Source organism: Mandrillus leucophaeus, unplaced genomic scaffold, assembly GCF_000951045.1.
Source record: "Mandrillus leucophaeus isolate KB7577 unplaced genomic scaffold, Mleu.le_1.0 Scaffold125, whole genome shotgun sequence".
Taxonomy (NCBI): domain Eukaryota; kingdom Metazoa; phylum Chordata; class Mammalia; order Primates; family Cercopithecidae; genus Mandrillus; species Mandrillus leucophaeus.
Window position 1 is genome coordinate 625,314 of NW_012100876.1, and position 25,280 is coordinate 650,593.

The window sequence follows — 25,280 nt, forward strand, 5'->3', positions numbered from 1 at the left end:
TGGGAGAGGCCGCTTTTCCTTAGCAGACAGCTGATGATCATTGCTGGGCTTGGTGGGAGGTAAAGAGGTAACCAGCAGGTTTTCTCTCTGTGATAGTAAGAGGCCGCCTTGGAAGCAGACAGCTGAGAAAACACAGACCTGGGCTGGCCGGCCCCGCCCTCGGTCGAGCAGCTTCTGCCTGTGAAATGTAAATGCAGGTGGTGTCAAGTTGGCAGACAGGCCCAGCTCCCTCTTCCCCTTGAGCAGGCAGGGCCGAGGCCCCCTGCAGCAGGCCCGTGATTTAGTTGCTCTGGCTGATGAAGAGCTTGGGCCTGGGAGGAGTGTCGCACAGCCCCAGCCTGGTCCGTCCTCAGCCCTGGATTGACGTCCATGCTGTCCTGGAACCGTCTCAGCGGCCTAGTGGGGAACCTGCTTTCTCCTCCATCCTGTGTCTTGGGCTCAGGCATGTGCCCGCTGCCCCTTTGCGGCCACAAGTATGTATCGAGCCCATGGTGGTGCTTGGGACCCTCCCCTGGTGGGCTTAGAGACACGGACGGCCCTTGCTGGCTGGGAGCTGCGGTGAGTGTGTGAAGGGCCCTCGGTCTCCCCTGAGGAAGGCCCTGCCTTCTGGCTCTGCCTGCTCTTGGCTTTCACTGCTCCCAGGCCGTCTCCCATCGGCCTTCCCCAGGTGCCTCCACTTCTCTCTGACTTCTTGCCTGTTTTCCCTAATTCTGAGAGATTGCCTGCCTTCAAGTGCAGGAGAAAGCGGACATCTTCCCCTCAAGCCCGAGACCTACACCCAGTAGAGCTGGCCAACCACCTGCCACGGAGCAGGTCACTGGTGCCTGGGCCAGAGTGCTCGTGGTGCCAGTCTGCTGCGTCTCAGCCACAGTCCCCCTGCTCTGCTGCCCGCAACAAGCCAGAGATGACCTAGTGTCTGACATCTCTGAGTAAAGGGGCCTTTTACAGCCCCTTCCTCAACTCCCTCACCATCCCCCATGCTCCCCGAGCCTGATTCCCCAACATTGCAGCCACCTCCTTCTGGGCACCCCTCTGAGATTCCAGACAGAACCCAGGAGTCCCCAGGTTCCCATTGTGATGCAAGGACAGAACAGAACCCCGGGCCGCAGGCAGGTGGCCAGTGGCTATCCCGCCTCCCACCCCCAGCAAACACTGGCAAACCCCGCTCTCCTTGCATCGGGGTCGGAGTGCCTGGCAGTGGCGACAGTGGAGACGATCAAGGTCAGCACGCCCAGCCCCATGCTGAGGCAGCAGCCTGTCTGGGGGAGGGAGGTGGGGTGGAAGGAGACTCCAACCTTTTGAAAAGGAAGTCGATTCACTTATGTCAGGGTAGGAAGAGTAGGAATACCTATTCTTTGAGACTGAAAAATTACTGGCTGGGCACAGTGGCTCACAACAGTAATCCCAGCACTTTGGGAGGCTGAGGCGGGAAGATTGTTTGAGGCCAGGAATTCAAGGCCAGCTTGGGCAAAATGGCAAGGCCCTGTCTATATATTAAAAAAAAAAAAAAAAAAAAAATTAGCTGGGCGTGGTGGTATGTGCCTGTAGTCCCAGCTATTCGGGAGGTTGAGGTGGGAGGATGGCTTGAGTCCAGGAGGTCTAGGCTGCAGGGAGCCTAGATCGCGGCACTGCTCTCCAACCTGGGTGACAGAGTGAGATCCTGTCTCAAAAAGAAAAAAAAAATTACTGAAAAGCATAAAGATTTTGTCAACTATAATTCCACAACCCAGAGATCCCCACTTTTTAGTACTGTATATTCAATGGTTTTTCAGATGTTTCTTGGACTTAATATGTTGAGCCTTTCCCCATGATATTTAAAACTCTTGATAAACATGGATGTAATGACTGAATGTCCATGTAATGTATATACACATTGTAATTCAGCTGCCCACTCCTCTAAGCGTGGGTATTCAGGGTATTCTCAATTTTAGGACTAAATTAGCAGAAAGGCTGCCTCATGCAAACTGTCCCTACTCCCACCTGGGGCCAAAGGACTTGAGCCGTCCTCTCGTCGGGCACTGAGTGGGCAGAGAAGTGGTGCAAGCTCTGCCTCCCTGCCTGGCCTGTGGCCCAGCGTGTTGCTAGGAAGGAATGTGCTTGTCCAGGTGGCAGCAGAGCTGACCTCCTGGGGCCTGGCCTTTGGGTCACCTGCTTGTCCCCTTTCACCTGGGTCTTGCATTTTGGAATCCCCCTGCCCCGCTTCCCAGTAGGCAAAGCCAGCTCCCTGGCCTTTTTCTCAGAGGTGGGGGTGGATCCCTTGGTCCACCCCTGACCACTCAGAGCAGGCCTAACTGCTGTGAGTCAGCGCTCTCTCCAGCCCTGGGAGACAGGGACCTCCGAGGCTGAACACTACCTTGTTTGATGACAGGGACTAGCTTGATGACATCTCAACCATGTAAAGTAGGGAGATTTTACACACACCCCGCAAAAGCCAGATGTCTGGCCTGTCTTAACTATGGCTGATGCATGCTGCTGGCTGTGCTAAGGGGGCAGACTCTAAACCTCTTTTTTTTTTTTTTTTTTTTTTGAGACAGCCTCGCTCTGTCACCCTAGGGTGCAGTGGTGCTATCATAGCTTACTGCAGCTTCAGACTCCTGGGCTCAGGTGATCCTAACCCTCCGGATTACAGCTGGGATTATAAGCGTGCACTGGCACACTCGGCTGAGTTTTGAAACTTTTTGTAGAGATGGGGTCTTGCTATGTTGCTCAGGCTGGCCTAGGCCTTTCTTGAAAGATGAGAATTTTCGCGATGCTGGGTGTACGTTTTCACCTCCCGTGGTCTGAGGGGAAAAAATGGTGGCCGCCTTCTTAGGGGGTTCTTGGGAGTCCAGCCCTGCACAGCCCCTCACCCGCCTTACCTGGCTTTCCCCTGTAGTCAGTGGACGTTGTTGCCTGTCATTTAGTAATGAGAACCCAGCTGTGTAAACCTCCTAAACTACCACATAGGAATCTGGCTCTTAACATACCTTTCCTGAGGTGAGGGATGCTCACTACAGGACATTCTGCAAGAAAAGTCCTAAACATGCCCTGACGGAAGCTGGAGCCAAAGTCTGTGTCTGCGGATTGTTTCCTGAGGAGAGGTTTCTGGGGGTGGGCTGATGTGAGACCAGGGTCTGGGCCTTGGGAGGGGATGGCTGGCTGGAGGACAGCTCCGGGGAAGGGTTGCTTCCCTGGGATCTGCCCTCATGGGACTGGCACCATGATGGTGTCCCCTCTTCTGGGGTCGGGATAAGCCAGGTAACCATGGCTTCCTCATGGGGTGCACACCCTCTTCCCCCTCTAATAGTCTTGGCCGCCACAGCTCTCCTGCAAAGCAGATTGGGAGCAGGGGTGGACACAGGTTCTAAGTGTGCTCTGGCTACTGGAAGACCCATCTCCACAGGTCGACTTGCCAGAGACCACCCCAAGTGGAAAATTCTGGGGGCTGGGCCAGGGTGAATCCAGGGCTCGGAGGACCTGGAGTATGTATAATCTGGGGGCCCCTTTAAAGAGAGAGAACATGACATTACATAGACACAGGCAGGTAGAGGAAAGAGAACGTGACATTACATAGACACAGGCAGGTAGAGGAGAGAGAGAGAACGTGACATTACATAGACACAGGCAGGTAGAGGAAAGAGAACATGACATTACATAGACACAGGCAGGTAGAGGAAAGAGAGAGAACATGACATTACATAGATACAGGCAGGAACAGGAAAGAGAGAGAACATGACATTACATAGACACAGGCAGGGACAGGGCTTTGGAAGGGGCTCGTGGAGTGAGGGGTCCCGAAGGTGGGCTGCCGTTGGGTGGTCCCAGGTGGCGTTGGGGTGGCTTTGGTTGCACTTGCTCTCTGGGCTTTCCTGAAGAGCTGGGGCTGGCTCTGTCCTGTGGAGGGAGAGGGCACGGGAGGCTGTCAGTACCAGCCCAGGTTTCGCTCACCTGAAGTCCCAGGTGTGACGGGATGCTTGAACATAGGGGAACCTAAGGCCACAGCCTTAGAAGAAGCCACGGCCACATCAGTCATCCCTGGTGCTGGGCAGGAGGCCTGGGTGTGGGCTGGAGCTGAGGACTGAGTCTCACCTTGCTCCTGACTCTGTGCCCATAGGTGGAACACCTGAAGGAGAAGCTCATTAGCCAGGCCCAGGAAGTGAGCCGACTGCGATCTGAGCTGGTGAGGCCACAAGGCTGTCCTGGGGCAGCACAGGGGGCTGGCCTGGCCCTGTGTAGATGGGCCCTGCCAGGGGCAGAGGTGCAACCCTCTCTCTGCTGAGCCCACACATCCATCCCACCCTGTCTCAGAAACACACCGAGAGCCTTATCCCCACGTCCTGGTACCCTCAGAGGCCTTGTGGCTCCAAGGGGTGGGAGATTCCTTCCCGGTTGCTGACATTAAACAGGAGTGTGAACCCTGGTAGAAATATGTCTCTCCTTGTGACTTTCACACCCAGAATAGGGGCAGCAGGGCGAGCAGGCCCTGGGTTGCCACCCTTCTCGACTCTGCCCTCCACTGTCTTTCTCTTGGTTTCTCTCTTGAGCTCGTTCCCTCCTTTCTTGCACTTGCCTTTTTCTTTTTCTCCTTCCCTCTGCCTTTCTCCTCACCTCCCCTCTCTGCCCTGCCCTTGTGCCGTCTCCGCTGGCCCCTCTTCCTTCCCCTGCCATCTGCCCTCACCACATGCGCCCCCTCGGCCCTGGCTCTCTGTAGGGGGGCACCGACTTGGAGAAGCACCGGGACCTGCTGATGGTGGAGAATGAGCGACTGAGACAGGAGATGCGGCGCTGCGAGGCCGAGCTGCAAGAGCTACATGCAAAGCCAGCAGGTCCCTGCCCGGGTTGTGAGCACAGCCAGGTGAGCAGAATGGCCGCAGCCCCCATGCTGGTCCTGGAGGGCCACCCCGGCTCCTCAGAGTGAGCCTGTCCCTTGCACTCATCTAGTGCCTCCCACTGACTGCAGGAGAGTGCCCAGCTCCGTGACAAGCTGTCCCAACTGCAGCTGGAGATGGCGGAGAGTAAAGGCATGCTGTCAGAGCTGAACCTGGAGGTGCAGCAGAAGACTGACCGGCTGGCTGAGGTGGAGCTGCGGCTCAAGGACTGCCTGGCTGAGAAGGCACAGGAGGAGGAGCGACTCAGCCGGCGCCTGCGTGACAGCCATGAGACCATTGCCAGCCTGCGGGCCCAGTCCCCGCCTGTCAAGGTGAGCCCTGGCCCACCTGATCTGTGCCTCAGCCCAATGCCCCTCGGTGCCTGGGACAGGGCCAGCCCATAAGAGGAGCTTGACCTGGTCAATAGGTAGGTGCATGTGGGTGGAGGAATCATTCCAATTCTGTGCTTGATCCTGCCCCTTTCCCTTCCTGTATCCAGAGCCAGGCACCGAGTAGGTATCCAACAACTGAGGTGCCAGGCACAGATGCAGCGCAGCCTCTGGATTCTGCCCCCATCTTTGCCTTTCTTGTTTGTACCCAGGATGGGGCCCTAGGCAGGCTCATAGTAGCCTCTTGTTAAGAAGAGAAGGTTCCAGGCCGGCCGCGGTGGCTCAAGCCTGTAATCCCAGCACTTTGGGAGGCCGAGATGGGCAGATCACGAGGTCAGGAGATCGAGACCATCCTGGCCAACACGGTGAAACGCCATCTCTACTAAAAAATACAAAAAACTAGCCGGGCGAGGTGGCGGGCACCTGTAGTCCGAGCCACTCAGGAGGTTGAGGCAGGAGAATGGCATAAACCCGGGAGGTGGAGCTTGCAGTGAGCTGAGATCCGGCCACTGCACTCCAGCCTGGGCGACAGAGCGAGACTCCGTCTCAAAAAAAAAAAAAAAAAAGAAGAGAAGGTTCCAGGAGACCCCCCAGCTTTCTGGAAAGCCAGGACCTCAAGGCTCCTCTAGTTTTTTCCGGGTTTCTGAGTGGGATGTTCCTGAGAGTTCCTTCCCCTGGCCGGCTGCGTCTCAGGGTCTGGGGTGAGGTCTGGTGCCTGCTGGCTCCACGCGCCATTCTTCCCTCGCCCCGCAGTATGTCATCAAGACAGTGGAGGTGGAGTCGTCTAAGACCAAGCAGGCCCTCAGCGAGTCCCAGGCCCGCAACCAGCACCTGCAGGAGCAGGTGGCTATGCAGAGGCAGGTGCTGAAGGAGATGGAACAGCAGCTGCAGAGCTCACACCAGCTGACCGCGCGGCTCCGGGCGCAGGTACACAGGCTGTGTGGGGGCACACGCCCAGCCAGGAAGCCAGAGGCAGGCCCTTGGGCCAATGCACCGGTTAAGCATTCGGACACCCCACAGACATGGGGTCCAGTCCCTCCTCTCTCCGATGGCCATGGGACCCAGGGCAAGTTTTGTCCGCTGTCCATTTCCTCATCTATTATAACACAATCTGGTCCCAGAACCCACCTCACAGTGGGGACTCAGGAACGTGATCCCAGGAAACTTTTTGCCCAGGGCCCAGCACACAGGCTTGCTCAGTAAGTTCTACAGTGGTACTCGTCACTGTCATCACAGAGGCCCTCTCCTACCTTCCTGAGGGCACGTGACTTGAGCACCTGATGTGTGCTTAGTACTGGGTTGGTGTTGGGGGCCAATGTACAGAGCTCACAGCCCTTTACGGGGAGAGAGACAAGGCCATTCTCCCCCTCCGTGTGTGCACACGTGTGTGTGCATGTGTGTTCATGGGCATGGGAGGTGACCAGTGGGGCTTCTTTCTCGGTATGGCACCTGCCCCTCTCCCTCCCACACCTCGAGGTACTGAGCCTTTTCCTGGTCTGGCTGCCAGATTGCCATGTACGAGTCAGAGCTGGAGCGGGCCCATGGGCAGATGCTGGAGGAGATGCAGTCCCTGGAAGAGGACAAGAACCGGGCCATTGAGGAGGCCTTTGCCAGAGCCCAGGTGGAGATGAAGGCTGTGCACGAGAATCTAGCAGGTGAGCTGACTGGGGCCCTGTCTGCCCCACACCGCGGCCTCTCATCCCCTCCCGCCTCACAGCCCAAGTGTCCCCATAGGCGTCCGGACCAACCTGCTGACCCTGCAGCCAGCACTGCGGACCCTCACCAACGACTACAACGGGCTCAAGCGGCAGGTGCGTGGCTTCCCGCTGCTGCTGCAGGAAGCCCTCAGGAGTGTCAAGGCCGAGGTGAGCGAGGGCAGTGGGTGGGAGGGTCCAGGGTGAGGGAGCACACTGGAAGAGGCACAACATCCACCCAGGGCTCCCCTCCAAAGCTCAGACAAAGCCCCTCAGACAGCAGCCCCTGCCCCACCCACCATGACACTTACTGCTGCCCTTATAGGCCCTGTTTGAAACTAGACTGCTTAGGGCAGGCATTTGGCTATTTGTCTTACTACGATTCTTTAAACCAAACATGTTACAGATAACTTCATATTTCAAACATGCAGGCCAGGCGCGTTGGCTTACACCTGTAATTCCAACACTTTGGGAGGACAAGGCGGGCGGATCACAAGGTCAGGAGTTTGAGACCAGTCTGGCCAACATGGTGAAACTCCATCTCTACTAAAATCACAAAAATTAGCTGGGCATGGTGGCAGGTGCCTGTTAATTCCAGTTACTCAGGAGGCTGAGGCAGGAGAATCACTTGAACCCGGGAGGTGGAGGTTGAGTGAACCAAGATCGTGCCACTGCACTCCAGCCTGGGTGACAGCGAGACTCTATCTCAAAAACAAAAAACATGCTACATACATATTTTTTAAAAAATTATTTATTAGAGACAGGGTTCATTATGTTGCCCAGGCTGGTCTTGAACTCCTGGCTTCAAGCAGTCCTCCTGCCTTGGCCTCCCACAGTGCTGAGATTATTGGTGTGAGCCACCATGACTGGCCGATACAGTCTTATCTCTGTTAGGTTTAACTTAATTCTTTCAAGCCGTACTTGTACATATGAGAATAGCCAGCGCCTCTTAAGTGCCTCCTACATGTCGAGCTGTTTATAGCGGTTAGCTCCTTGAATTTGTATGATAGCTTTGCAGAGACTAATATATTTTGGGAACAGAATATAGTTCTTCTCCTTTAAAAGAGTATGTCAGTAATACGTGGACATGGTGAAAAGTCAAACTCCATAGCAGGGCATCAGGTGAATAGGAAAGGCCTCTCTGCCACCCACCCGACTCCCCCAGTGTGGCCTCTCAGCATTTCCCCCTGACCATTCTGAGCATGCTTAAGCCAATTGATATGTGTGTATGTGAATATATGGTAGGCCCTTCCCCCACCCACAGGTTCTGCGCTCCCAGATTCAAACAACCACAGATCAAAAATATTTGAAGAAGATTAAAAATAACAGTACAACATTTAAAAATAATAGAAATAAAAATAACATATAACAACTATTTACACAGCATTTTTTTTTTTTTTTTTGAGACAGTGTTTCGCTCTTGTTGCCCAGGCTGGAGTGCAATGGCGGGATCTCAGCTTACTGCAACCTCCACCTCCCGGGTTCAAGTGACTCTACTGCCTCAGCCTCCTCAGTAGCTGGGATTACAGGCACATGCCACCATGCCCAGCTAGGTTTTTTTTTTTGTAGTTGTTGATTTGTATTTTTAATAGAGGCAGGACTTCACCATGTTGGCCAGGCTGGTTTTGAACTCCTGACCTCAGGCGATCTGCTCACCTTGACCTCCCAAAGTGCTAGGATTACAGGCATGAGCCACCGCACCCAGCCCCTACCTGGCATTTTCATTGTATTAGGTATTGTAAGTAACCTGGAGATGATTTAAAGTACATGGGCGGGGCTGGGCACAGTGGCTCATGCCTGTAATCATAACACTTCGGGAGGCTGAGGCAGGAGAAGCACTTGAGCCCAGGAGTTCAAGACAAGTCTGGGCAACATAGTGGGACCCCATCTCTACAAAAATAAAAAAACTAGCTGAGTGCAGTGTCCTGCACCTGTAGTCCCAGCTACTCTGGAGGCTGAGGTGGGAGGATCGCTTGGGCCTGGGAGGTCGAGGCTACAGTGAGCCAAGATAACACCATTCATGATGAGTTTCCACCACATCCACGGAGCTGTGATTGCACTCCAGCCTGGGCAACAGAGCAAGACCCTGTCTCAAAAAAGTAAAGTATATGGGAGGATGTGTGTAGGTTACAGGCAAACACTATATCATTTTATATCTGGGGCTTGAGCATCTGTGGAGTTTTATATCCTCCATGGTTACCAAGGGACAACTGTATACACTGTATACACTTTCCTTCTACCCCAGAAAGGGGACGTGTGATTCTGTATACAGTGGGATACTGTATGTGTGATTTTGCATCTTCTTTCCCCCTGTGAAATGTAACTGGGAGATCTTTATAGATTCATGAGTTAGATGGTATTATCCCTGTTTTCCAGATGTGAAAATTGAGGCTTAAAGACATTGAGTCAGCAGTCTCAGGTCCCCAGCTACTCAGGGGCAGAGCTGGAATTTGAGTCTGGTTGAATCACATAGTCAAGCACTCGTGCTATGGTGTGGAGGCTGAGTCCTGGCTCTATGCTTATTAGCAGAGCAGCCTTGAGCTGTCAGCTTAGAGTCTCTGGGGCTCAGTTTCATCATCTGTAAAATGGGGATGGCAGCAGTACCTACCCAGAGGGGTGATTGCGATAGTCTGACATGTGATAGTGTATGTCAGGTACTCAGCCAGGGGCAGGAGGCAGTGAGCACCCCTCAGGGGTGGGCAGTTGGGCCAGCAAGGCTGATGGAGCTGACCCCCTGACAGTGGTGTGCACCCCCCACCAGATAGGCCAGGCCATCGAGGAGGTCAACAGCAACAACCAGGAGCTGCTGCGCAAGTACCGCCGTGAGCTGCAGCTGCGCAAGAAGTGCCACAACGAGCTCGTGCGGCTGAAAGGTGACTGCAGGAGGGCTGGGGGTGGACACCAACCTCGGGGCCTCGACCTGGCTTGGCAGTCATGCCTGGAGCTCACCCCACCGTTGAGGCGCTATTCTAATCCCATCTCTGTAGATAAGGAAACAGAGGCACAGAGAAGGCAGGGAACTTGCTCAAAGCCACAGGGATATTAAATGGTCCGCCTTGGATTTGAACTTGAGTCTGTCCAGCTCAGAAGCCCTGGCCCCAGTGCTTGGGCAGGTGACTCCCCAGGCCCTGGATGGCCGAGGGGTGTGGTACTGCAGCACTGGGTTGTTGGCAGCTGGAAAGCCACTTGTTCTGACCTGGGGCCTGGTCAAGCTTGAGACTCCACCATGCACTGCATGGAGCTCTAGAGTGCCTGCTCTGTGCCAGGTGCCGTTCCAGCCCGAGGCTATGGTCATGGCCCCACAGACTGCCTCCCGGTGCTCACTTTAGTATGAGAATGGACAATGGTGATTGTCAGGGAACCCCAACCCTGCCCCTTTCCAGGGCTGAGACAGGCTCTCCTGGGTATGGGACAGGCAAATGTGTTGAGGGGCTTCCCAGAGAAGGCAAAGTTAGAGCTGAGACCTGGATGGTGAGCTGGAACAGATGGGTGAAAAGGGAGGGCAGGTGGGCCATGCTGGAAGTGGGGGATGTTTCCTCTTCATTACAAGAGCACAGGAATCCCAACGAAGGCTGGAAGTAGATGGTGGCATGACCAGCTCATGCTGCCAGATACCCTTGTGGCTGCCCCACTATCTGGGCCCTCAGATACACCATCAGTCATCACCTGCTGCCAGGCCTATATGCCCATCTGATTCCTAAGCCCTGTCCTGCCATTCAGGAGAAGGCTCTTTGCTCACTGGGGCCCAAGCCCCTCACTGTCTAGATGAAGAAACTGAAGTCCAGGGAGGAAAAGAGTATCCGTTCTGGCGTCTCATCCTGACTGCGTGCAGTGCCTGAGCCCCACAACTGACCTTTCCTCCCCATCCCCAAGGCAGAGCTCCACCCCAGTCAGCTGGTCTGTTCAAGAAGAAATGTACTAAGTGAATTCATACTATAGTGTGAATGATGGATAACAGCTTTGTGGGCCCCCTTCCCCTAGGGGGCTGTGCTTAAAAGTCAGGGGACTCCTAGGCCAACTGGTCTGCCTGGGACACCAGTGGACCAGAGTGGAGACTGGTCTTGACATGGCCTGGGCCCATTTCCCCATCCCCAACCAACCCAGGGAACATCCGAGTGATTGCTCGTGTCCGGCCAGTCACCAAAGAGGATGGGGAAGGACCTGAGGCCACCAATGCTGTGACTTTCGATGCCGACGACGACTCCATCATCCACCTGCTGCACAAGGGAAAGCCTGTGTCCTTCGAGCTGGACAAGGTGTTCTCCCCACAGGCCTCGCAGCAGGACGTGAGTGTGGCCCCATGCGGGAAAGGGAAAGCAATGGAGAGAGGGAAAGACGGACTCACAGGGAGGGAGAGGGGCTGGGAAGGAAGAAGCATAAGAGTGGGGGGTACAGGAATCAGAAGTGGGGAGCCAGGGTCCCGCACCTTCCTCTGGAGGACAGAAGAGGGTGGGAAGTTAAGACTGAAGGCCTTAGAAGCCTCCTTTGGAAGGAGAGATCCAGAAACAGCCCATCCCCTCCCATGGCTGTGGTTCCTTCCATCCCCAAGGCCCCTTCTACCATGTGGCCCCGCCCACCCTTAAGGCCCATCCCACTATCGTAACCCATTCCATTCTCTCAGCTATGGCTCCTCCCACCATGTGGCCCCTCCTATATCCAGTCCCTTCCACCACATGGCCCCACCCACAGCCCCTCCCACCACCATGGCTTTGGGTCCTCCCATCCACGTGGCTCCTTCTACTGCATGGCCCTGCCCACTCTCAAGGCCCCTCCTTCCATCACAGCCCATCCCACCCTCATGCTGTGGCCCCTCCCATCTGCATGGCCCCACCCACACAGGCCCCTCCCACCCTCCCACCATGTGGCCTCACCCACCTTCAGGCCCCTCCCACTATCACAGCCCCTCCCACCCTCATGGCTGTGACTGCCCACCCACATGGCCCCATCCATCTTCATGACCCTGCCCATCTTCTCCATCTGGGAGTACCCTCCTGTATCAGTCCCCTGGGCCTTCCTAGGAATCCCCCGACCCCCTCAGGCTGTATGAGAACCATGTGTTCTCAGTGTCCACTCTTCCCTTGTCTCTGCCCAGACCAACCTGCCAGCCCTACCAAGGCCTGTGCCCTCCTGTTCTCATGTCTGGTTCTGTCTTTGCCCCCATCCGCTGATGGCTGGCAGGCAGGCCCAGGCCAGAGAGGCCCCAGGCATGTGCTGGCCTCTGCCTTCCTTGTGCTGAGCGCTCTTTGAGAGAGAGCAGGAGGAGCTGGGGGAAGGGCAGCAGGCACCGGCCTGTCTTCTCTGCAGTCTTTGGGCGGCCCAGTTGCCCACTGATGTCTAATGTATGACTCACGAATCACGAATCATTGTGAGCTGAGTGACTGCAGTAACACGTGCTGTGATGTTGCTGAAGGGCAGCATGGTTGGGGAGGTGGCTGGACTTGTAGCTGGTGGTCCCAGTGGCCCTGGAAGCCCCCCACCAGCCTCCCTCCCACCATCTTCCCAGGTGTTCCAGGAGGTGCAGGCCTTGATCACCTCTTGCATCGATGGCTTCAATGTCTGCATCTTTGCGTACGGCCAGACGGGTGCCGGCAAGACATACACGATGGAGGTGGGTGCTGCCCCACGGGGTGGGGGTTCACAGTGAAGTATGAAGGGAATGCGGGCTCCTTCATTGGTCTTGGGGTTTTGTGCAGTGTGTGTTTTGCCTCATTTGGTCCTCACAACCCAGGAGCAGAGGCTGTAGTTATCGGTGTTAGCCCCAAGGTACCAGGCCTTAAGAGGGGGCCCCCTTGCCCAACGGTACCCACAATGGGCCCAGCAGGACTGGGGAAGAGGCAAGGGGGGTCTGTCATCACAGGGATCTTGGCCTGGGGACAGAGTCCAGGGCAGGCCACCCACCTCGCTCAGGACCAGGGCTGCATTTCACCTTGACTGTGCACTGCACGCTCCTGCTTTACGGCTGCCTTGGCCGGGCCTGGGGGATCTGGGATGAGTGGTTGGTCTCAGTCCTCAAGGAGATCCCAGGGCAAGACTGGCATGCGAAGGCTGTGGTGGGGAGCCCAGCTCTTGCTGGTGGCCCCTGGGGCCAGGCCAAGGCTTCCCCTCCCTGCCCGTCACCGGCGCCCTCCCAGGTGTGGTGGAGCAGGTGGCTGGCCAGGGAGGGGGGCGTTGAGATGAGGAAGGATCTTGACTGTGGGCAGAGGGCAGTGGAAAGCTAGCCCTGACTCTTGAGGGGTGCTGTGGGATTCCCTAGGTCAGAAGGAGGCCAGGTGGTACGGCATCTGGGCAGGGGAAAGGGCTGGCCAGGCCTGCTGGGCAGGGAGCCTGTCATGGCGGCCCTCTATTTCCCATCTGGACTCTGCTGTTCCCTCAATTCTGGAACTAGTGAGACTAGTTAGTGGGGGCAGGCCAGGCCAGGTGGGAGGAGGAAGGGGGTGTGTGCAGCATCCCCTGGGCTCCCTGTTCTGCTTTGGGATTGCTTAGAGTTGAGTTGACCACCAGAAACATCAGCGTTCGTCCTCAAGCGTATCTGCTGATGCCTGAGGCATATCGGGCATTGTGCCAGGTACAGCTTTGACCCAAACAGTCCCTGCCTCCACAGGGGGCCCTCCCCACAGGGCCAACCTGGCTGTGGGGAGGCAACACAGTCCACGTAAATCAGCAAGTGTCCTGTCAGGCCAGGGAGAAAAATAAAGCCAGGGATGCGGAACTGACTAGGGGGAGGAACAGGGCATTTGGGGGTGCTGGGCGAAGGAGCAGCCTCCCTGAGGGAGATGATAGAGCCGACCACGGGGAGGTCAGAGGAGCACCCAGGGCAGAGGGAGCTGCAGGGCCAAGGCCAAGAGGCCAGAGCATGCCAGGGGCACCTGACTCCCGACCAGGAGGCCCCTGCGGCAGGAATAGAGAGAGGGTGAGAGATACTGTCAGAAGAAGGGCGAGGGCCAGGCTCCCAGGGCCTCGAGGGCCCAGGTAGGGACTCCAGGTTTCCTTCTAGAAAGGCCGGCCCACCCCTCCTGCCCCAGGACACTGGTCCACTCCTCCCTGTGCCTCCTCTCCACCACCCACAGAGCCCAGGCCTCAGCCTCCCTGAGATTGAGCACCTTTCTGGGCAGTGGTGGGGTCATTCATTTCCAGCACCCCTCCCAGGTGGCCCCGCAGGGCCAGGCATGCATCTGGCCGTCAGCTGGCCTATGTGGGGTCTGGGCCAGGCCCCTCACCCCAGTGCTGGACAATGAGTCTCAGGGTAGTCCTGGCAGGGCGATACCATTTTAATGGTGGGGAAATAGAGGTGCAGTTGCCTGCAGCTGGTGGAGGGCATTTTGGGGGACAGTGGCAGGTAGGTAGGAGGTTTGGGCAAGGAGGCTTGCCTGTGAGGAGTAGCCAAGGGGCTTGGGGGACAGACGCCACACGAGCATCTTTGGGGACAGGCCTGGCTCACTGGGGCCTTTCCTTCTGCCCCCAGGGGACCCCCGAAAACCCAGGTATCAACCAGCGGGCCCTACAGCTGCTCTTCTCCGAGGTGCAGGAGAAGGCGTCTGACTGGGAGTACACCATCACCGTCAGCGCCGCGGAGATCTACAACGAGGTCCTCAGGTGGGAGCCCCAGGGTGTGCAGAGCAGGCCTCAGGGGCAGCTTTGGGGTCCTCCGGGGTGGTGCTGGAACGAGGTCCTCAGGTGGGAGCCCCAGCATGTGGGGAGCAGGCCTCAGGGGCAGTTTTGGGGTCCTCTGGAGTGGTGCTGGAGCAATGGGGGATAGGAAGTGGGGTCTTCCTGAAGGGAGTACAGGGAACAGATGAGGCCATCAAGGGACCTGGCTGCAAGTCCTGACTCAGCCCATCAGTTTGGGTGGTCCTGTGGGGAGGAGGGGCTCTCTCTCAGCCTGCCCCAGCCCAGACCCAGGCAATCCTTGCCCCTACCTGTGGGCTGCACCAGGTGGCCGTGGGTGAGAGTGGGCAGCTGGGGGCCCTGCCCACAGGGCTCATTGCATTGTGGAGTGAGATCTCTGCGTCAGCTGAATGCGGTGGAGGAGCTGGAGGAGGAGAGATGCGCTCAGCTGATGGCTGAAGAAGGCTTCCTGGGTTGGGGCAACATTCCTGGCTAGGAGGCTGGGTGCAGTGCAAACAGCAGCCAGAAATGGGAGGAGGGCGTGACTGTCTCACCTACCCCTCCAGGGACCTGCTAGGGAAAGAGCCTCAGGAAAAACTGGAGATCCGGCTATGCCCAGATGGCAGTGGGCAGCTGTATGTACCAGGGCTGACTGAGTTCCAGGTGCAGAGCGTGGACGACATCAACAAGGTGTGGAGGAGGGAGCCCCTGACCACAGCCACGCTGCTCTAGAGGACAGAACTGGGTTTGAATGTAGGCTCTGCTGTGTCCTAAGCACGCACCCTTGGGCAAGTCCCCACGCCTCTCTGAGCCTCAGTTCCCTCATCTAAACTGCAGAGGGTGGTGCCACTCCTTACGGGTGCTTGGGGCCAGGTGACTCTGAGGACCCCATTCTCAACGCTGTGCCTCTGCCCTCCCGCTCCCAATCCCCCAGGTGTTTGAGTTTGGCCACACCAATCGCACGACGGAGTTCACCAACCTCAACGAGCACAGCTCCCGCTCGCATGCGCTGCTCATCGTGACGGTGCGAGGCATGGACTGCAGCACGGGCCTCCGCACCACGGGTGAGAGTGGCGGGCAGCCTGGCCTGAGGATCCCCACAACCACAAGGGGCATGGCAGGCCTGATCTGCTGGGTGCCCTCCCTGCAGGGAAGCTGAACCTGGTGGACTTGGCTGGCTCCGAGCGCGTGGGCAAGTCGGGGGCTGAGGGCAGCCGCCTGCGGGAGGCACAGCACATCAACAAGTCGCTGTCAGCTCTGGGGGACGTCATTGCTGCCCTGCGCTCCCGCCAGGGCCACGTGCCCTTCCGCAACTCCAAGCTCACCTACCTGCTGCAGGATTCACTTAGTGGTGACAGCAAGACTCTCATGGTGGTACAGGTGAGTGCCTTGGGTTAGGGCGGGCCAGTCCCTAGAGTGGAGGGGCTGCGCTAGCAGCGAGACCCAGTCACCCCAGGCGGTGCAAAGGGACCCTTGTCTCAGCAGCTCCATAGTCAGCAACAGCCCCCAGCCCCAGACCTGGCCACACACACCCTGTGTGACTCCCAGTCCCTCCTCTCCACCTTTGACCACGCTACCTCTGCCACCTTGCCTGCCCTCCCACCCCATCTCTCAGTCCTCTCCAGGAAGCCTTCTGACATCCCCAGCTGTGAGCTCCCTCTGGTGACCCTGCTGTCCCTCCAGCTGGCCTGGTTGGGCAGTGAGCTCTTGTGTCCCGTAGGTGTCCCCTGTGGAGAAGAACACTAGCGAGACGCTCTATTCCCTCAAGTTTGCTGAGCGGGTGCGCTCTGTGGAGCTGGGGCCTGGGCTACGCAGGGCAGAGCTTGGGTCCTGGTCGAGCCAGGAGCATCTAGAGGTACGGGGACTGTCACAGGCCTGGCTCAGGTGGCCCTGGGTCAGAGACTTTGGGTCATGGCGGGAGTGGGGAACTGGGCGGGGACGTCCTGAAGCAGTGGGGGCGGGGAAGCTGCCGGAGGTGGGTGGAGCTACAGCTGGAACCCACAGCCGGGAGCCTCTTCAGTACAGGTAATTCTTCTTGGCCTCAGAGGTTCCTGTGGGGTGACCAGCTGGCCGTGGGGGTGGCACACAGTAGGTACTAGTTGTACCTAGCACACAGTGGTAACTAGTTGACTTCTTTACATGTATTATCTCGTTTAATTCTTACCATAACTGTGAGGCTGGGGCACGAGCATCATGCCCATTTTGCAGATGAGGAAAGTGGGTGTTAGGAGGTTAGGAGGCAGGGCAGGGGAGTAGAGAGCAGCACAGCAGGGTGCGGAGCCAGGGCAGCCGTGGCCCACGCCCACCCGCCCTTCCCTGCTGACAGTGGGAGCCGGCTTGTCAGACGCCACAGCCCTCAGCACGGGCCCACTCAGCCCCCAGCTCTGGGACCAGTAGCCGCCCTGGATCCATCCGGAGGAAGCTGCAGCCCTCGGGTGAGCCTGGGGTGGAAGTGTGGGTGGGGGAGTCTCCCCAGGATAATAGTCACCAGGCTGCCCTTACCTGGATTGGCTTTCTATTTTCTTTCCTTTTTAAAAAGTTCTTACAACTTCTCCAGAACCTGTTTTACAACCTCCCCTGCCCCCAGGCAGTCGTCAGGGCAGACAGTGCTGTGTTCAGTCTGCAGGTGGGAAATGGAAGGTCCGTGGGGAGGGGTAGTGTAAGGAGACCCCAGCCTCCCAGCTTGGGGTGCTGACTCTACCCTGGGACCCTGCTCTCTGAGGGTGGGCTGGCTGGGCCTGTGCAGTAAGCCCCCTCCAGAGCAGTCCCTGCATCCCCCTCCCTGCACCTCAGCTGCCCTGGGGATAGAAAGGGCAGGGCTTGCCTACGTCCTAGGTGAGGAGTGAGCCCCACCACAGGACTGGGATCCAGGACTCCAGCCCCTGTTTAGCCCAGATCATGGGAAGGCCTGGCCTGTCCTTGAGTCCAAAGGGGTAGAAGCAGCAGGGTCCTGTGGGGTACTGGCCTGAGGCAGGCCCACCAGTGAGACGCCTGTCACTTTGATTTCAGCCTGACGGCTGGGGCTGCAGCCTCTAGGTGAGTGTGGGGCCAGTGGCCCAGGGCTACCCGCCTGCCCGCCCCCGTGGGTTGTAGGGCTGCGCTGGGACGTTCTGCTGCTCAGGGCTGGGTCTAGCCTCCGCTGCTATTTGTCTGTGTGCTTCTGCTGGGTTCCCTCCTGCTCTTGGTGGCACCTGTTGTGGGCTGCCGGTGGGCGAGTGGACAAGAGGCTGATGATCCCGGTGCCCCTGCAGGGAAGTCGCGGCCACTGCCCGTGTGACAGATGTGACCCCGCTGGGCCTGGAGCTGGGCCCCGAGGCCTCACTGGCCTGTTCCTGCTGTAGCGCCAGGACCCCCGGAGGTGGAGGCAAGAGTGAAGGCTCCTCTTCTGCCCCGTCTCCCCTCAGAGATGAGAAACATGTTCAGAAGGAAACGGTGTCTCGGCTGTGGCTCTGGGTGCAAATTGCATGGGCGGAAAAGCGGGGGTGGCTGCTCTTCCTGGCGGGCCTGGGCTGTCAGTGAGCTGGGCCCCGTGAGGAGGGCAGGAGAGTGGAGGAGGGCGGGCCTCTCACCCAGGCTGCCCCAGCTCCTCTCCTCAGCTTGCAGGACTGGCCAGCCCCCTCCTTCGTGGGTGGGCAAGGAGCCTCCTGGCAGGCTCAAGAACCATGCGGACTGGGGTGGGTTGGTGGCACCAAGGGCAGCCCTCCCCGCCCCTCTCCTTCAAGGAGGGGTCCCGCAGCCGGGGTGTGTACAGAGGCGCACGGCCTCCTGCCACGGGGCCGTGCCGTATTTATGGCTGACAGAGACAGCCAGTGGGTGGGGGATTCTGCTGCTCCCTCACCTGCCTGGCTCACTGGTCTCTTGAATTTTCTTCCCTCTGAAATCCTATTTAAGAACTTTTGGAAGCTTAGCCATTTTTACTTATTAAAATAAAAGCCTTTTTACACAAGTATGGTCTGAAAACGTTGGCCTCTGAGCCCCTCTTGGTCTGCTAAGGGGGATGGGGCACTGGCAGGTCCTGTGGACTCCCGCGCTGGCTGGTCACCCCACAGCCCTCCAGGAGCTGTCCTCTAGGTCAGTTAGGGACATGCATCCTTAACAACTGGGGGGAGCCCGCGCTGTCCCACCCTGGGTCACTTTCTCTGTTGTTTGTGGTCACAGTCACCTCATGCAGTGCCTACCGTGTGCCCACAATAACTGACCAACCTCCCAACAGGGGCATCCCTCCATGTTACTGATGGGAAGGAAACTAAGGCTGGAGAGAGCTTCGAAAGCTCATTAAAGCCTTGCCCAAACCATGCTGGCCTTCCGGGTTACTGCTGGGCACCACCCACTGCCCACCCTTTGCCCTGGCCTTTTCCCTCTTCAGTGAACTGGCCAGAGGTCCGCGCCACCTTCCTCCAGTGCCGAGGACCCTGACCACCCCGGGACAGGGCTGTACCTGGTCCCTGCCTTGGGAGCAGGAGGGGGCCCACCTGTCGCAGTGACCACAGAGCAGTGGGCCCTTTCCCGCCAGCCAGTGCTGGGGGCTCCAGCAGGGAATGACAGCTGATCAGAGCCCTGCTCAGAAGAAGGGGCAGGTGCCTTCCAGTCCTGCCCCTGGAGGCATCCTGGGGGTGTCCATAAGACAACTTGTGTGTGGCTGAGGTGGGGAGGACCGGTTGGTGGGGCCCACCCCTACCTAACCTCAACACCCAGTGGTGGAAGGGTGGTTGCCGCCTCCCTTTCCTTCCCAGTCTGAACTGGCTGAACTGATGTCCCACAGGCCTGACTCTCTGCTGCCCTCTGCTGGCCACACGGCCCAGAGCCCCACCCCAGGGCTTGGAGGGGGTGTGGCCTCATCTCAGAAACCACGACGGGGCAGGCACTCCTGGGACGTGGGGAGCCCTGTGGCCAGCAGAAAACATTCCCCGCAAGGAAACCTGGGAATAGTTACAAATTTAATAAAATTTGCCTTATAAATTACAGCAGCAGCCCCAGGGCTCAGTTCGCTGCCCCAAGAAGCAACAGTTGGGCAAAGCTGGGCAGCTATTGCTGGAGAGAGTTGTCTCAGAGTTCAGGGCTGTAGAGGTGGCCAGGGACCAGCGTTACCTCCTCCAGGACGGCCACAGGACAGCGGCAGGGGCCAGGCAGAGGCTCATGGGCCACTAGGCACAAAAGGAACAGGAGTGGGGGCTGAGGCCAGGCCCTGAGGGCAGCCAAGCGCCCCTGCCCACTGCGTTCCTCAGTCCAGACTGGCCATGAGCAGGTGCAGCTCGCGGAAGGTACTGCCGTGGCGGCCGCTCAGGCCCGACTTGCTCTTGACCAGGCCGCTGATGCTCTTGAGCTGCTTGTAGCAGAGCCGGCACTTGTGCAGCCTGTAGAGAGGGCAGTGCCTGAGGGGCCAGCTGGCACCACCACCACCCCAATCCCAGGGCCTTTGCTGTCCTAACTGCTCCAGCCCCTCCTCCCAAGGGAAGGTGGAGGCCCAGAGGGGAACTACCCAGGCCCTGCCAGGGATTGTGGGCACAGCCAGGCCATGGAGGAACCCAGCTCTGGCTAAGCCCACCCACGCCCTGAGCCATGGCCCCAGACCAACACACCCTCTGTACTCTGTCCCAACAGGACTGTCAGGAAGAGGGGCCAGGGCCTCCAGGCCTTTGTCCCCTCACCTGTTGTGGCACCCCTGCCCCCAACACACGTGCCGCCTGGCCCTCACCTCTCCTCCCTACTGATATCCACACCCACGGAGGGCGGGGCTGCCAGCATGTCCGTGATGAGGGGCAGAAACCGCTGCAGGATCAGCTTCAGGGAGGTGCAGCCAGTCTGGACGTAGCTTCAGGAGGAGATGGATGAAGTCACAGATGGACTCAGGGCCACAGACAGAAAGAGAAACAGCGAGGAACAAAGGAGGAGAGGGGCAGACACAGACACACACACACACACACACACGCCTGTTTCCACTCCCACCTCTGGACCGTTGAGGGGCAGCAATGCTTCACAGCCAGCTCACAGGAACACCCAGGCTCTTGGGGGGCTTCCCATGGTCCAGGAGGAGGCTTCCTACCTCTCCCCTCCCCCTGCCTGAGGCAGGCATGGCTTCCCCACACGCACCTCTCATACTTGCTCTGCAGAAGTTTCTCGATCTGTGGCAGGACCGTGGTGCACAGGTCCAGCTTCCACAGGGAGCTAGGAGAGGCCAGGACATGCTGCCGTCAGCCCAGCCCTGCCCCTCCACCCACTCCCCCTCGGCAGCCACTTACGCTTTCTGGTTGACGATGTTCAGGAGGTCCACCACCACCGACAGGTCGTTGATGGCCACAGCGGAGTCCACCGACGTCTGTGCAAACAGAGCACTGTCAGGGGAGGGGCAGTGGGGGACAGTGTGGCCCTGTGAGGGTGAGGGTGGGGGCACGAACGTGAATGTGGGTGTGCTGGAGGGGCTGTGGGTGTTTACAGCACTGCACCTAACGCAGTGAGTGTAAGGCCAGGCATTAAACAGGTGCTCACTAAACAGCAGCCGTGATAATGACAACAGGACGGCCTATCCCACATGGGTGGCCTCTTCTTGTTCTGCCCCAAGCCTGGGCAGGCAGGGGGCGAGATGAGGCCCTGGGCGAGGGTGGGCGCTTGCCTTGATGTCGCCCGTGGTCCACACAGCCCGCACGGTGTCCAGGTTCTTGTGGCGGCTGGTGAGCACCACACACATGGTGTCGTGGCCTTTGCGGATCTGTGACATGGCATCCTCGTCCACCAGCTCAGCCTGCTGGGGGATCTTCACGGCCTGTGTGGGATGGGTACCCAGATGCTGGCACGGGAAGAGCCGGCAGCAAAGCTCTGCTCTCCACCCACAGATCTCCACCCACGCCTCACACTGGGCTCCCACTCACGGGCAGGAAGTCGGAGGCCTTCAGCCCGATGGGCTCATTCCGGGTGGCAGGGATGATGGCAGGCTCAGCCTTGGGTGCAGGTGTGGAAGCAACCACCGGGGGCCGGGGCAGGACCTCCAGCTGAAACAGGTGTGAAGCTCAGTGCGTGCCAGCCTGGGGCCTCCCTCTCTGCCTCCCAACACGAGGGACCCCCAACCCTGGCTCAGGACCCTCTCTAGGCCCCACACCATGCTCCCTCCATGGACGTACGTTTGGCACTGGGAACTGCACATCCATGGCAGAGCTGGGCTTTGCTGCCTCCTTTGCTGTGGCTGCATCTGGAGGCAAAAGGAAAAGATAACTGGGTTCGGCCAGAAGGGCCTCAGGGCGGAGCTCTGGGCAGCATCGCAATGGGGACGGAGCAGGAGCGTGGGGAGGCGGCAGGCCACTAGCATGGGGGCTCCAGAGGACCTGGGGGCAGGCCTGGACCTGCCTCCTCCCTCTCCCCGAACTCAATCTTAAGTCTGCCTGTGGGTGGGACCCAGGGGGCTCTAGGATGTGGCTGTCCTGTCCCTTCACTGGCATGTGTGTGGAGGGGGCTGGGATAAGTGACTGGCAAGATGGAAGTAGAGCCTCCTAGGAAACCCAGCCTTCAGAAGACAGCAAGGACGGTCCCCGAGGGAAGGCCAGGCGGAGGGCAGGGGTACTCTGTAGGACAGGGGGCCCCACACCTGCCCCTTCTCCAACCACAACGCAGATCATGTTTTCTCCCTTCTTAATCCAAACCCCCAGCTGAGGCCTTGTGGGCCTGACCTCTTGCTGGGACTCACCCCAGCTCCCCGCCTCTCAGCTCCCTTCCTGCCGGAAGCGCTCCCCTCTCCCTCTTCTTGCCGGCCCCCAGGCCTCAGCAGTTGTTGGGCCTCCTGAGAGCCTCCCGATCATCCCATCTACAGCAGACCCCATCTAAGCTGGGCCCCCAGTGACTCCTCTCCATCCTCCACAGCCCGAGTGCCCCTGGCAGGCCCGCCCGTGTGGTGGTGTCTATGTCTGTCCGCCACACACCAGGGCACAGGCTCCTTGGGAGGCACTGTCAGTCTTGCAGGGACCCGGCACATAACAGGTGGAGGACAGAGACCCAGCGGGAGAGGCTGTGGGTCGTGTCCTGAGAGGGGAGGTTCCAGGGAAGGGGCTTGTCAGGAGGGCTCACAGGGAGAGAAGATGAGGGACGGGGGGCATCAGAGACCTTAGGAAACCAGGCTCACCCAACTCACCGTCCTCTGGGGGTGCAGGGAAGGGCTCACTTCTCCGGGGTGGTGTCCGACCTGCAGAGGAAAGAGGCCCCTGGCTGTGAGCGCTCCTGGCCAGGCCACCTGGGACCCAGGGCCCTGTCAGAGTGCGGGGGACAGAGGGTAGCTCCCAGGCATGCGGCTGCAGACTGTGGACCCTGGTCTTGGTCCCAGGAACCCTCAGTCCTGCCCCTCCCAGCCCACTTGTCCCTGGCAGGGCAGGGACTGAGACCCTGAGCAGCTGCTGGGCTGCTGCTGAGGAGTGCCCAGGGCCCCCTCTCAGTTCCATCAGAGCACAGGCTGGCAAGGCCCAGGGAACGTGAGGACAGGGTGTGGAACCCAGGATGGGTTAAGAAGAAGCTAAAGGGACGTAGAGCCACAGCAGGCCATCCTGGAAGGACCCCCAGCCTCCCTTTCACCGACGGGGACGCTGGGCTTGGGGCGGGAGCCCGGCCTCACTGATGCTGTTCTTGGGCTGAAAGATCTCGTTGTAGTCCTCGGCGTTCTGGATCTCCGCGCGGGACTCGCGCTCGTCCCGGTCATCCTCGCTGCTGGGGCTGCGGCGCTCGCTCTCTGAGTTCTGCTTCACCCTGGGGGCATGAGGCCAAGCCCAAAGGAAGCAGGTGCCCTGTAAGGCCCAGGGCTGGAATTCCGAGGCTTCCCCTATGACAGGCCCTCTCCTGTGCCCCCTAAGGCCCCCCACGCCCCCACCTCTGAGGCTTGCTGCAGGTTGTGCTGGGCCGCTCGTAGATGCGCCGGAACGGGGCACTGGGGTTGGGTGGTGGCTGTGCCAGGGGCCGGTGGTCCTGCACAGGGTCCCGGGCCACCGTGCCAGTCCTGGTGACACGTGTCAGATCCACCACGTAGGAGGAGACGTTGCTCTGGGAGAAGGCCACACCTATCTGCAGGAAGCAGAGAGGTGGGGCTGGGCCTGTGAGCTGAGGGGGCAAAATCCCAGCCCCAGTGTGGGGGTAGGAGGAAGGGCCTGGGCTGGAGGGAGGCAGGTGGCCCCGTGGGAGTGGGGGGCGGTGGGTGCCATAGCTGTCTCACCAACTGGTCATTGCAGATGGCCAGGTCGGCCACCTTGCCCCAGTTGACGAGGACCACATCAAAGCACCGCTCAGGTTCCCAGCCGTAGACACGCAGCGAGTCCTGGCAGCCGCTATACAGGCAGCAGCCGTCGGGGTTGAACAGGACGCTCCTGGGCCAGGCGAGAGATGGCTGTGGGTCCTGTGGCACCCAGCCTGGTCCCCACCCCGAGGAACCCAGAGAGCTCAGGGCAAGGAGGGCACTGCAGTGGAGATGGGAAAGGCCCACCCACAGCCACGCCCCGCTGCCCGGGAGAAGCGCTGGGCCACCCACCCCACAGCCTGCGTACCTGACAGGCCCAGGCTCCCCTTCGATGCAGCTCACCACCTGGAACTTCTCCAGGTCCCAGAAACGGATTGTCCTGCAAAGGTAGCCAGGCTGTGCTGCCAAGCCTGTCTCTCATCCTGGCCTCCAAATGCCCCTGGGAAGCCAGCTTCTCTCCAGAAACCTCTCCCCCAGGGCAGGGCCACCAGGAGCAACGTCTGGGGCAGAGCTGGCCCTGACTTTGCAAGGGGGAGGCTGGGCCCGATGGCCCTGGCCCCGGGGTTGGCCCCAACAGCCATGAGCCTCCCTGCCCTATGGGGTCCCGCTAGGTGCCTTGGGTCCCAACCTGCCCATGAAGCCATAGACCTGGGACACGGAGGCCAGGGAACCAGAGCCAGGGGAGATGGACCAGGGTCCAGTCCTGGCTGGGCTGAAATCCAATTCAGTCCACACAGGATCATCAGGCGTATAACACCCCAGACAGTGACAGACCGAGAGTAGAGACGCGCAGAGGACAAGGTAGTGAAGGACGGCAGTCACGAGCAACTCGCCCGCTCCTCCTCACCTGTCAGAGCTGCCGGAGGCCAGGAGGTACTCGTTGGGGTGAAACTCGACCACGTTGACAGGCCCCGTGTGACCAGGGAACTCAGACATCATCTTGCCAGCAGTGAGATCCCAGAGCTGGAGGCAGGGCAGGGAGGAGGTCAGGGCGACCAGGCATCTTGGCTACCCACCCTCTCTAATCCAGGCCAAGCTTTTTATCTACAAGCTACCTTCCACTCGGGATGGGCTTGGGACATGCCCGATCAGGAGGGAGGTGAGGACTCAGCCTGGTGTGATCAGCAGCCCCCAGCCCCCAGCCCCCAGCCCCAGGTCAGGCTGGGAGCTACCTTCACGGTGTGGTCATCTGCGGCCGACGCCAACCACTTCCCATCGGGGCTGAACCGGAGACACCGCACGGCCTGGCTGTGCCCCTGAGAGGACACAGCATGAGCTCACCCTGGGATCCTGGGCCCAACAGACCTCTCCCTGCCTCCTCACTCCTATGGGACCCCTTCTATGTAACGACACTGGTTATCCACCTGGTTCTGTAGGGAGCAGTTTGATGAACGTGGCTCTAGGGGATTCATGAAGAGCCAGGGGATCCAGGTGGGCCACCCATGGCACTCCTGCTCGGCTCCAGATCCATGTTTTATGTTCTCACCCATGTGGGACAGCTGTCCCCTCCATCCCCTGCCGGGGTCTGGGCACCACGCCACAC

At 59.0% G+C, this 25,280-nt stretch overlaps 2 protein-coding genes across 2 annotated transcripts in view; one reads left to right on the forward strand and one right to left on the reverse strand.

The window, feature by feature from the left end:
• KIFC3 (kinesin family member C3) overlaps positions 1–18,481 on the forward strand; it is a 45,559-nt gene extending 27,078 nt beyond the window's left edge. The window contains exons 4-19 of the mRNA XM_011971814.1: positions 4,094–4,159; positions 4,691–4,834; positions 4,940–5,179; positions 5,990–6,163; positions 6,744–6,891; positions 6,971–7,101; positions 9,692–9,803; positions 11,035–11,216; positions 12,434–12,538; positions 14,393–14,523; positions 15,102–15,225; positions 15,470–15,599; positions 15,686–15,915; positions 16,256–16,390; positions 16,862–16,970; positions 17,787–18,481. Of these exons, the coding sequence (XP_011827204.1) occupies positions 4,094–4,159; positions 4,691–4,834; positions 4,940–5,179; positions 5,990–6,163; positions 6,744–6,891; positions 6,971–7,101; positions 9,692–9,803; positions 11,035–11,216; positions 12,434–12,538; positions 14,393–14,523; positions 15,102–15,225; positions 15,470–15,599; positions 15,686–15,915; positions 16,256–16,390; positions 16,862–16,970; positions 17,787–17,812 (2,187 nt within the window). The 3' untranslated portion in view covers positions 17,813–18,481. The remainder of the gene's footprint in view (positions 1–4,093; positions 4,160–4,690; positions 4,835–4,939; positions 5,180–5,989; positions 6,164–6,743; positions 6,892–6,970; positions 7,102–9,691; positions 9,804–11,034; positions 11,217–12,433; positions 12,539–14,392; positions 14,524–15,101; positions 15,226–15,469; positions 15,600–15,685; positions 15,916–16,255; positions 16,391–16,861; positions 16,971–17,786) is intronic.
• A 973-nt stretch (positions 18,482–19,454) lies between these two features.
• The window catches only part of KATNB1 (katanin p80 (WD repeat containing) subunit B 1), a 29,615-nt gene continuing 23,789 nt past the window's right edge, over positions 19,455–25,280 (reverse strand). Inside the window, exons 6-19 of the mRNA XM_011971927.1 lie at positions 24,910–25,013; positions 24,585–24,700; positions 24,045–24,116; positions 23,717–23,867; positions 23,378–23,568; positions 23,126–23,256; positions 22,652–22,702; positions 21,651–21,718; positions 21,402–21,521; positions 21,146–21,295; positions 20,775–20,851; positions 20,626–20,700; positions 20,231–20,347; positions 19,455–19,889 (exon numbers count right to left, since the gene is read on the reverse strand). Coding sequence (XP_011827317.1) covers positions 19,757–19,889; positions 20,231–20,347; positions 20,626–20,700; positions 20,775–20,851; positions 21,146–21,295; positions 21,402–21,521; positions 21,651–21,718; positions 22,652–22,702; positions 23,126–23,256; positions 23,378–23,568; positions 23,717–23,867; positions 24,045–24,116; positions 24,585–24,700; positions 24,910–25,013 — 1,556 coding nt within the window. The 3' untranslated portion in view covers positions 19,455–19,756. The remainder of the gene's footprint in view (positions 19,890–20,230; positions 20,348–20,625; positions 20,701–20,774; positions 20,852–21,145; positions 21,296–21,401; positions 21,522–21,650; positions 21,719–22,651; positions 22,703–23,125; positions 23,257–23,377; positions 23,569–23,716; positions 23,868–24,044; positions 24,117–24,584; positions 24,701–24,909; positions 25,014–25,280) is intronic.